At 41.7% G+C, this 12,348-nt stretch overlaps 1 protein-coding gene across 2 annotated transcripts in view; it reads left to right on the top strand.

The window, feature by feature from the left end:
• Positions 1 to 12,348, top strand: part of LOC132987128 (inactive dipeptidyl peptidase 10-like) — a 194,248-nt gene that overhangs the window by 169,373 nt on the left and 12,527 nt on the right. For both annotated transcript variants that reach the window (XM_061053983.1, XM_061053984.1), the window contains exons 13-16: positions 390 to 497; positions 2,015 to 2,106; positions 2,961 to 3,008; positions 5,411 to 5,532. In XM_061053983.1, coding sequence (XP_060909966.1) covers positions 390 to 497; positions 2,015 to 2,106; positions 2,961 to 3,008; positions 5,411 to 5,532 — 370 coding nt within the window. The remainder of the gene's footprint in view (positions 1 to 389; positions 498 to 2,014; positions 2,107 to 2,960; positions 3,009 to 5,410; positions 5,533 to 12,348) is intronic.

Raw genomic sequence — 12,348 nt, 5'->3', positions numbered from 1 at the left:
CATGCAGAGCTACTTGTCTCCGCTAAGATGGTAATCTAAGAGATGCTCATTTACTGACAGTGAGGTTGTGTCAGTGTAGAGGGAGGGTCTTTGCTCACAGACTTTTATGCAGGAAGACCTTAAGATATCTCCACTGTCTTGGAAATGTCGAAGGCTCATTGTGTGTAAACTTTCTCAAGCTGAGGCTGAATGTGTTTGTGCTGCGGGCTGAGATATTATTTCACTGTTGTTTTCCTTGCAGATTTGAACCAGTCAAAATGCAAAACCATTGTTTAGTATCGTGACACTACATGTGATATAATGGATGATAAAAATAATTAGAGACAGCACTCCACGTCTTTTACAGCAGCACAGTTCAACTGGACTTAATAAATGTTTTCTTTCTTCAGACCCAAGAACCGGTGTTCTCCAAAGACAGCAGCAGATTCTTCCTGACCGTGCCAGTCAAACAGGGAGGACGTGGAGAGTTTCATCACATCGCCATGTTCACAACACAGGTGAAGGTCAAGTTTGAAATCCACATTACTTTAGTGATATCTCTGAAAGGAAGACAAATACAGGATATTTACAGGACAACTGAAACCATTACAAGACTAGTAGAGCGCCATTAAAAAAAGTTTAACCATCCTGGTTATTTCTTTAAGGATTTTATTTTAAACTGTGGATGTTAATGTTTGTGTGTTTTCTAATCATAATTTGTTGAAGGTGATTTGATAGTTAAAATTGCCTTTTATTACGTTTTCACACCCAGCCTGTTTGGTTAAAGTTTTCGGTACAAGTTATTATGGTTTGTTTGTGCTGGTGTGAAAGCTGTCAATCAAACCCTGGTGTGGTCTGAGCAACTGCACAGACACCACTTGAAAAGATTTGAAAAGGTGGGTCTTGGACGGCTTTTTTTCAGACTCTGGTGCAGTTCGTTTGTAGCAACAACATGAACCAACACGATCCGACCTAACTGCAGGAAGTAACCACCGTGAGCCCTCTCTATTCATATGACCATGTGGTAAAGACCACTGTCAGATCTTCAGAAAACATTTCAGTGGACGAGCAGGTCATAGTTCAGGAGGATTAATATGCTGCTCCTGAACTGTCTTGAAAATCGTCTACTCCAGTACATCAACATATTATTTTTAGGCCTCAGTTCTGCTCATTTTCAAACTATATTGTTTGCCAATATTCAAAATACAAACTGGGAAACAGACCCAACATCACTCCATGTAGTTGTTTGTCCATTAAGGAATTATGAAGTGGCTTTGTTGCAGACACAGCCAGGCAGGAGTCAACTAGTCTTTGTTTAGTTCCTGGATGTTTCCTACAAGAAATTCTGAACCAATTAAAGCGCATTTGGTCCGCTTGTAAATGTGTGAATATAAACTAAACTTGAGGTGATTATGCAACAAAGTAACAAACTGGCCCATGATTCAGACCAGAGCAAACAAACCATAGGAGTCAAAAAGCTCTTAAAATCAAGCCACCAACTTGCTACAAGAGGAAATAAATAGTCTGATGCAGTTTGGTTTGAACATTTGGCTTCGCTGTTGTTTTCTCTCGAGGAACAACTTTCAGAATCTGAAGGTTTATTTTCACACTGTTTGCCTAAATATCCATCCAGCGATTTTAAGTGATTTACAGTCTATGTTCATTTGACCCAAACAGCCCGTGAATCGTCTGGCACCATAGCAACAATCGTGTGTTTTTGTTTGTGTGTCTAGTTTGCGGTCGTGTGTGTTTTGTGAAGCAGCTCAGACTCCTTGCTGCAGTTTGTTCTGATTCATAACGCCTCAGGATAAGCAGACATTGTTTCTCAATTGGACTCATTACTCGTCTTTTGCATTGCCTGTTCTGATTTTTTATTCATTGTGAGTTTTTCTGGAGTATAACACAGAAGTGTTCCTCCAGTCTCTGACAGACAAGTGTCGGGATTCATGCACAGGATCAAAGGAGATGAGGAGCTGGATGGAGCCAGCAGAGTTAAGATGAATGACCAACACTCATCTTCTTTTGTTTCTCTCAGTTCAGAGCAGATCAGAATGAAGTCCGACATCTGACATCAGGGAACTGGGAAGTGACCAAGATCATCGCTTACGACGAAAACACTGACAACCTGTAAGTCTGACTGTTTTATCTACTCTAATAAATGTCTCAATAAGGAGATTTATGATGCTGATCCTTATTCAAATACATACATATAATGTCAGGATGTTGGATGTCCATACCAAACCTCAGCAAAGTTTTTTAAACTCAAGATACACAGTTGTGTTGGTGAAATCCCCGGACGTGGTTTCGTGTTGCTCTGAATGAGATGTTACGAGAACTTAGTGAGACTTGGACAGCATAAATCAAGCATGTAGAAAAGTTCTAGGACATGCCCACCCAAAAGCTCACTCAAATTCCCCTGCGACTGCAAGCAGATCTGGCCAATCAGAAGAAAGTGGGCACGTGTGGAGGGGGGTCCTTAAAGAGACAGCAGCTGATATTAAGTCGTTTAAGGCAGAGACTGAAATGAAGGATTTTACTGAGGCCAGTATCAGATAAATAAGGAGGTTTTTGAGCTAGAAATTCGGGGTTAAGTGTCTTGCCCAATCGGACATGTAGCTACATTAGCTGGGGATCGAGCCTCCAACCTTCCGGTTAAGAGACGACTGACTCTACCAACTGAGCCACAGCTGCCACATGCAATTTTAGCTTCCTGTGAAGGCTCCCCAAGTCACTGTGTTTGCAGTCTGCAGTCCTGGGAACCATTGTTGCATTCCATATTTACCTACTGCGTACCTAGGATGTTGATTGTTAGCAAAAGTAAAGATCAGCCTCAAGTTTGTCCAATGGACCCAATAATCCCAGTGTACACACTAGAGAGTGCAGTTAGCTAATTGGATGTATGACTTCCACTTAAAAAAGAGACTTGATGAAGCTGAGTGTTTAACTGCACACGTCACATTGCTCTTATTTTCTTGCTTCAGATATTTTCTGAGCACAGAGGGTTCACCGAGACGAAGACAACTTTACAGGTTTGTATTGATTCTTCACATGCTGCAGGTGTGCAATCACTCTGGTTAACACAATTTACTCCTCATGTAGAGAGCACAAGAAACCAGGGACATTTGTGTGTAACAAAGAGCATATAACTTTTAAATGATTGGAATAATTGTCTCCTACTAATGAATCATTTTCCTGTCAGTTGACGATTTAACATTCAGGGGTCTCATTTATAAAAGAGTGCGTAGAATCCATACTAAAAATGTACGTGCGCCAAAAACCCGGAAATGGTGTGCGCACAAAATGATTCAGATTCATAAAACCGTTCGTACGCACACCTGCACGCAATGTTCCCTTTATAAATCACAATCCACCTGGAAATGTGCGCACGTAGATTAGTCCCATGTTCCGCCCTCTACACGCCCACAATCAACCATAAACGGTCAATGCAAAGCAGCTCGTGAACGAAAATGCATACAAACGAGGGGGCAGATCAAAGGTTTCCAGCGCTGGATCGTGGTGAAACCCAGAAGTTTAGACAAAGAAACAAAACTTTCTGACCCACAAACGGAGGAGTTTGTGAATGAAGTGAAGGATAAAATGGACATATCGGTAGTTTGCTGCAGCAGGAGGATCACAAACTTAACAAAAATCAGAGAATGACACCACGTCGCTGCTGCATTCACCCTGTCCTATGTGCCAAAACATCCACTGTTCATCATTACGTACGAGTATATCTGCAATGTTTACATGTTTACGGGACCCACACTGACTTCTTCATATTGTCAGAGTGCTCACATCACTCAGCAGTCTGCCTCACTCTATCATATTAGTAATCAAAAGTTTGATCAACGACCAAAACGTTGGCCACATGTTTTCGTGGGAAACTCTGTCTGCTCTGTGAATAATTGAGGCTATATAGACCTAATGATCGTGTCAGAGATGCCCTGACTTAAAGAGCCCATATTCTGCCCTTTTTGGGGTTCGTATATTTAATCTATGTACCTACTTTTGTACATTCACAATAGCTAAAGTCCAAAAAAAGAGTCTGTTTTCATGTACTGCTCCTCCTTGCTCCCTCTACGCTCTGAGTCCGTCAGCTACGCTCTGCTGAGCCCCCACTGTTAGACCCCACATGGGCCAAGTCTGCTCTGATTGGTCTGCCGATCCGCTCTGTCGTTATTGGTCAGTTGCTCAGCACGCGTCTCAGAAATTTCAACATGAGCTGCAGGGCTTGCCACAACGAGCCAATGGGCTTAGATCAGTGATCTCACACTGACAATGACGCCGCACTGACACATTTTTATCGAGGGGGGCTAGAACCGAGCGTTACATGCAGCTAATGCTACAGCTAACAGGAGGACATAGGAGAAGCTGCGTTTCTGCGGACTTCAAATTTTTGCACATAGATGTGCCTAAACATGCACAGGACACTTGGAAAACACACTGAAGGGCATATTAAACCGGAAAAAGCATAATATGGGACCTTTAATGTCCACATTTGAATTATTTACAGAATAAATACGTGCAGCTTATTAAGGCATGCTGAGTAACGAGAAGGCGAAATGTGTGAAGCCACCGCCGTGTCTCTGTGCGTCTTGACGCAGCCATCTTTATTAAAACTAAAAACCACACTTGCTGATAAATGCACAATATTGAAAGATATTAATGAAAACTAGTGGCTCTATGGTCTTTGTGTTAGTCTAATGTTTAACTCCACATCAGTGATTACATTAGTGTACAAGTCCAGTCCTCTGAGGTCCGTCCGGGATAATGAAGGCGAGACGGCGCTGATGAAATGTGTATGGGGCGGACTTTTATTTTATTTTTATTTGTTTATATTGTCATAATTAAAGTGACTTATTGGAAACGGCTCACTACATGGTGATTATAGCCTAAATAAAATCGTCGATTTGAATGATTATGATGACGTGGATCTGTCAGTAAAGTTTGATATTTAGAGAAATAAAATGTGGAAGAGACATCAATATGTATCTGCAGGCTTCAATTCACCACTTCGCCGTCTGTGTCGCCAATTTCCTATGCCTCCAAAATGAACGTACGCCTGGGTCAGAGTTTGCTTACTGGTGCGCACATTTTACCGTCAGGTTTGTTTTTATAGATCACAAACTTTGCGTGGGAAAAGGCGTACGCCAGTTTCAGACCCCGTTTTGTGCGTAGGCCTACACAACGGTTATAAATGAGACCCCAGCTCTTTGCTGCTTTATTACTTTGATGAGCTGAAGGTGCCCAATTTTTGCCCATTTTGACAATTTTTCCCAGATGTTTTAAACTTGTTGCACTTCTGTGTGTTTAATTTGACTGTAATGTAAAAGGAAAAGTTGTTACACCATTATCAATCTTCCTGATGATATTTTAGATTAAACAGTTTTGACTCATATTGCTTTGCTAATTGGTCGTCCTGTCTCCTCAGTGTTAAAACTGTGGGTCTGTTCCCACGTCGGTGTTTGACGTGTGAGCTGAATAAAGCTCACTGTCTGTACTTTGATGCCGACATCAGCCCAACGAACCAGCACGTCATCCTCCACTGTAAAGGTAGGCCATCAGATACCCATTCTAAGGCTCATGCGGTGACATGAGAGTGTCATATCATTACAATAATACATTGATAAAGGTATTGCAATTTTTAACTTAAAATTTAAATAATCAGTGACATGTAATTAAAGGGTTGACCTTTTCCAGGAGAATACATAGCACAACACACTGCAGTAGGCTACATTATATCACATCCGCCCTTGCTTCTAACCGGGTTTTCGACCCAGTCGCAGCCCGGTGGTCCCCTAAGGACCCCTGTCCTTAACACCTTACCTAGGGCTTTTGTGTAAATAAAAGATTCAAACATCCCTCTGAAAGGCACACCTTTTATTTAGTATTATATTGTACATTGTATTCTCTAACTATTCTCTAACATTTTAAAATCACACAATTTATTTCTGTTTTGCTTTTAATTTAGCATCATTTTTTTTTTTTAATGTTTTTTACACTCCAGGCTGTATCAACTAGCACAGGTGTAAATAACACAACATGGAACAAACTGTAACTTGCATTACTGTCAGTTGAAATTAGACTCTGGGACTTTTTTGTGGCTTAGTTTCTGTTGAACCAAACTCATAATGAACCGTGACCCCAAAACCGAGGTAGGAACCGTACCGTTGTTCTATTGGGAAATATTAACAACTTTTTACTATAATAGCCAACACGTGAGGATTTAAACAGGATATAATTGTAGCTACATTACAATATGTGACCTGCTCCATCATTTTGAGTCACTTTAACCCAGAAACATATTTTGAGTTTAGAGTGAAGAGGAAAGTCTCAGCTTTATGGCAATACCAAAATTATTTTTCTACTCCAGATATTCTACAAGATACAGTCTTCCAAATGTCGACTGTCACCAAACCTTGTTTTTGAGAAAAAGGGCACTAAAGAGAGCAATCAAAATTCCGCCATTTTCCAAATGAATTGAAATACATTCATAAACAATCAATCCAATTCAAAGTGCTTTACATAAAACATTCAAAGCGTTGTGACAAAGTGCACAGAAACACATAAAAGGACTTAAATACAATTAGAAAAAATTATCATTAAAGAGCCCAGATTATAGAAAATAAAAACAAGCTAAATTAGAATAAGACAGGTAATAAAAGTTACAGTGCAAGAAATGAATAAATAATTTGATAACACGTCCAATCATTAAAAACAATTATGTACAATATAATCTGATAGTGTTATTTCCTATAATACAGGGTTCCCACAGCTCCTTGAAATCCTTGCAAAAATAATAACCAAGGCCTTGAAAGTTTTTGAAAATAGACATGGGTCATTGAAAGTGCTTGAATTTATATATTTTGTGCAAGAATAGAAATGTAAGTTATTTTGATAATTTTTGTTACTTAACGTTCGTCAATAGGCCACATAGCCTGCCATCACAGTAACACAGCACAATTGAGAAGTGTTCACACATTCAAGCCTCTCTCTCTTTTTAATAGTTGTCTGTGAGCTTCTATAAAGCCTGCTAGTTCTCATTGTAAAAATTCTCAGTGTTGTAAGAGTAATTAACCTTGATCCGTGTCTCAAACTGTGCCTTGTTGGGTCCTTGAATTAGAGGGAATTGGGCCTGGAAAGTCCTTGAAAAATCCTTGAATTTGATGATTTATAAGGAGTGGGAATAATAATATAGAAGAGTATTTAATATGACTATTTTAAACAATTATGTACAATGTAATCAATCTAGTGTTATTTAATTAGCACATCTGAGCCTTGTATTTCCGCCACACTGATGTCATAGTCTCTGTTGTGGGAAGCACCTGGATCTCAGACCTTTTGAAACCAGGGATGCGCCCAGGGAGTGGCATGGCGTGGACATCAGCAAAATTTACCATGAACTGCTTCAGTCTTTGGATGTCCTGAACAGTCAGCAGCCAAAACACGCCCACCAGACCTTTTCATCCTTGGTGCCAATCCATATTGTTTATAAAATTTGATAAGGTTGATGAGATTGTTTTGAGATATTCTGGAAATTATGCAAAATAGATGAAGTATGTCATATGCTTATCATTGTAGTTTTTAAAAGAGCTTAATGTAGGGTTTATTTTTAAATGTTAACTCACGCATGCAGAAACTTGAAGGTCTCCCGGCATATTTTCTGTCCATAGGCAGTCCTCTGATGCCTACGCTCCTTCTGCTGGCTTCTCTTGGAGCGCACCGTTTCCTTGGACAGGGTCATATGGGAGCTTATCTTTCCAAGGAGAACCAGATGTTTTTCATCTACAAGAGGACATAGCATTATGATATGCCCCATGTTCAGAACATAACATTCACAATGTGATTTCAGATGGTTTTACAACCCATACTTTATTATAGGCTATTTGTTGCTTTATTTAAAATCATTTCCTCACATTTTCGTCTCTCACATACACTCAAAGCAACGTTTGCTAACCTACACACACACACACACACACACACACACAGAGACACTCACTCACTCACTCACTCACTCACTCACTCACTCACTCACTCACTCACTCACACACACACAGACACACACACTCACACTCACTCACACACACAGACTCACACAGACACACAGACAGACTCACTCACTAACTCACACACACAGACAGACACACACACACACACAGACTCACACACACACACACACACACACACAGACAGAAAGACAGACACACACACACAGACTCACTCACACACACACACCCACAGACTCACACAGACATTATAAGGCACCGATAGCAAGTTATTTTCTTATTAGGCCTCCTTGCATTTACAAACAGAAAACAAGCATCATGTAGCCAAGCAAGCTGAGTAGGCTAGATGACTTACCATTAGTCATTTCTCTGATTTGGTCCCGTCTTCTCACCATCTCTTCCGGTGTGAAGAGCTTGTAACAAGGGCTGCTGTTGTGGAGTTTGCAGCTACACCTCCCTAGCTATTTCGATTTCCTTTACACTATCTTCATTTATGTTATTAAAATCGGAGACATTGTAAGCTACCGTTGGGTCCTGCTCGCCTCCGTCACACTCACTTTCTTCGATCGGAGCCGGCCGGTGTCGGCGGGGTGAAGGCCGAATCAGACTCGGAGGTCAAGCCGCCGGTGTCATTCTCTCTCTCAGCTGCTGGTGCGGTGAAATAGTCCGTAATAAGGTCGGTCCAGTCGTCGTCTGATGTGGCATTTCTTACAGGAATTGAATTTAAAAGTCGAGCAATGTCGTCTTTGCGCGAATTCATTTTGTCTAGGCTGTCAATCTGTCTCCGTGTCCATCTAAACAGATGACACTCTGACAGATTACACACAAAAACGCTAGCCGGCGTTTTGAAATCTGACACCTGTTTCGTTTTATTAATGCTAGCGATATTTATCATTTGAATTTTACATTAATTTTGACATTGTCTTAAAGCTGAGACTTTATTTAATTAGAAACATATAAAAACAGCCCAAAATCGTATTTTCTTGTAAAAACGTGTTTTTACACAAACGGGCCGCTGCGACATCCGACTCATTTTGATGGAACGCGTCACATATGTGCTCTGTGTTGTGTCGCCATGACGATAAGAGTTTGAAATGACGCATTCTATATTGCTGAGGTGTAGAATGTCGCTAATTGTGATGTCACAGTCTCTTATAAAATCTGTTCCGAAGGCTGCAGCTTCTACCCTGTTGGTCTACTTCAGAGTTTGTGGGTTGAAGAGAGTGGTGAGAGATAGTCGTGAGTTATAGTTGTTAGAGAAGGTGTTGAATTCAAAGTGTTTAGAAAGTATTTTATCAGTGTTCTGTGGTGCGATCTCTTTCTGTATTGTATACAGAAACTGGTTGATATGGAGTTCACTGAGGAAAGTAGAGGAATCTACAAAGCAATCGAAGGCTTGTTCGACACACCGATTTACAAACATGCCAAGCAGTTCTGCTGGCACGTTCAGGCCTTCAGAGGGAAAGTCGCAGTAGTGGCTGAACTTTTAAATCTTCAACGGAAGAACCAGCTCCCTTCTGAGGTGACTGTTGATGCCATCACTGACCTGCTGGTGGAAGAGAGCAGGAAGTCCCTGAGAGCGAAGCTCTGCCAATATGAAATGGAGGATTTTGCTGAAGAGGAGGTGAAGCCTCTGCTCAAGCTGGTGTGGGAGGTCAACACCAACATGCAGAAAAGAGATGTGGCGTTTCAGGCAAAGAGACTTCTTGACTCTCCAGAAGACATCCCTCCTTGCTACAAAAATCCCAAGATCCTCAACCTGGCGCACCAGTATGCCAGGGTCCTGGTGGAGCAGCTTCAGGAGGCTCCCTCTACCAAACTGCTGAGCCCAGCGGAGGTGGTACTGGACTTGGTGCCCAAAGTCCTGCAAGGCTTCTGGGTGCCAAAAAAAACCACACCCAGTGTCATGCCATCCCAGAAACTAAGTGAAATGGCTGTTAGCGTCACCAAATCTGTTTTGGATGGAGTCTCCGCTTCACTGCCTACCATGCTACATCAGGTCACCTTCCCTAGTTCTTTGAGAGACAACATTGTCCTCTCCATTGAGGGGAAGGTGAGGCAAATGTACCCTTCAGATACTCTGAGGAGGAAGCTGCACAGCTTTGAAGCAGAGGTTTTGCAGATCATCACCAGGATGACAGTGGAGCACATCTGTATGTTTTTTGAGTCCCAGACTCAATCAGACATGTCCACTGACAAACCTGCAGCCGTCACTTCTGTCCAGGGCTCATTGAATCTGTGCCAGTCTACTCAAAGCCGAGCTCCACCTGTATCCCTGCCAGCGGAAGCTTACATCACAGCTTCAGTGCTGGAGGGTGAACCAAACTCTGCTTCAACGCAGTGTCCACTACCTCATTTTACCCCGCCAGCTGAACCTCCTGTGATGGTTTCAGTCATGGGGAGTGATGATGCGAATGAGCAGCCAAACCAGAACCGGCCTAAACCAAATATGGTGCCTTCTCCACCACGTCTTACAGCTGATTGTGATAAACCTTCAACCTTCAGTCAGGATTTTCAAGAAGAACCAGACTCAGCTTTGACGCAGTCGCCACCACCTCCTGATGCCCTGCCAGCTGAACCTTCAGTCATGGTTTCAGTCCTGGGGGGTGAGGTTGTGGTGGATAAGCAGCCAAGCCAAGAACTGAAACCTGTAAAGTTGCCAGCTCCACCACTTCTTTCAGGTAAACCTGATGAACCTTTAACCTTCAGTCAGGATAAAATACCAGAAGAGCCTTTACAAGACCAAGAACCAGACTCTGCTACAACAATGCAGTCACCACTACCTCCTGATGTCCCGCCAGCTGAACCTTCAGCCATGGTTTCAGTTCTGGGGGGTGTAGTTTGGAATTGGCAGCCCAGCCAAGAAACCGCTTCTTTGCCTGCTCCCCCACCAAATAAAACTGGTGCTGATGAAACCTCTGCTGTCACCCATGCCATGGAAGAAGAGCCTTCACCAGTCTCTCCTGAGGTCCAAACTGCACATACGCCTGTAACCCTGCAAGCTGAGCCTCTATACATGGTCTCAGGCCTGGGGCGTGACGTGATAACAAAGCAGCCTAGCAGAATACCAGGTCTCCAGATCTCTCATGATGTGGTGCAGGCTGAGGTCCCTGAGGCTGGAATCGGAAGTTTCTTCGGATGGTTTGGGAAGGCGATCTACTGCTGCATCAAGCCTGAAAAAAGAGACTGAGGATTCTTCAGTTTGACTATGACAGTCATTATTTAAGAAAATAAATGTTACTGTCAACATAAAAAAATCATTGTTTAATTGCAGTTATTTAGCATCAACCAGTTTCATTTGAAGATGAAGAGATCCTCTGACAGAATCTAGATGGTGATTTTAGTTCTTGGTCCTTTATGACAGTGTAAGTTGTAGGTTATGTCAGAGCTAGAGATGTAAGACTGCAGTTTAAAGGAGTATGTTTTAATGTAAACATATTCAGACAGGCAGAAATAATGTCAGATTCATAGGAAAGATACATACAGTGGTTGTCCTGTAGCTCTTTGAGGTGCAAACAAATGGTTTGTTTGCAATGAAGTCCTTTCTGCGTCCAAAAACGATAATATTGGTAGGTTGTTCTTGTTCATGATTTGCATCCCTTCATTGTCCCTCTACTTTCACGTCACATCATTAATCACCCTGCTTTCATTCTGAGAATACAAACTAAACACACTGGAGTGTGCAGTACATTCTTCCTTTGAGTTGAAAATATCTGTAAAATATAAAACAACGCATCCGTTGTGAAAGATTCTAATATGTTTGAAATTGTGAATTATTCTCTGGGTTATGTTCAAAATGTATTCGGCCATTTTCATTCAAGCTCATCTGGCAGATGTCCGAGTTTATGAGCTGCAGCCTGCAGCCTGTGGTTGTCTGGTGTCAACCTCCAAATATTTAGTTTAAATTAATTCATCATCATTTCCAAATGAGAGGCATTTAAATTAAAACCATTCACCTCTTTTGTGCATAATAAATTTTAAGTACTGTTATTTGGCAATAACTAAGTAGTGTATTTGATGGAGGGTAATTCTTTACACTGTTTGTGGTTTTAATTTCTCCTGAGCATTAAGCGCCCTGTATGCATGGAAGCATTAGTGCTTTAGTGTGTTGAATTATTGCACAATTACACAACACCTCCGTCTCCGTAAAGCAATCAAAATAAAAGGAGAAATCTTATTGTCGTCAGAGTCCCAAGTTCACACAACCTCGACAAGTTTATCCTGACATCTTTCCTCAGGAGCAACACAAGCGTTTTAACAACCTCCTGATCGGCTCAATGTTTCCAAGCAGGTTGATGCACATAATGGCCCTCACTTATCAAACGTACGTACGGCAGAAAAATGGGTGTACGGTCATTTCCAC

Source organism: Labrus mixtus, chromosome 13 (genome assembly GCF_963584025.1).
Source record: "Labrus mixtus chromosome 13, fLabMix1.1, whole genome shotgun sequence".
In the NCBI taxonomy this organism is placed as follows: Eukaryota; Metazoa; Chordata; class Actinopteri; order Labriformes; family Labridae; genus Labrus; species Labrus mixtus.
Note: the sequence above shows the minus strand (reverse complement) of the source record. Positions and strands in the feature narration are given on the sequence as shown.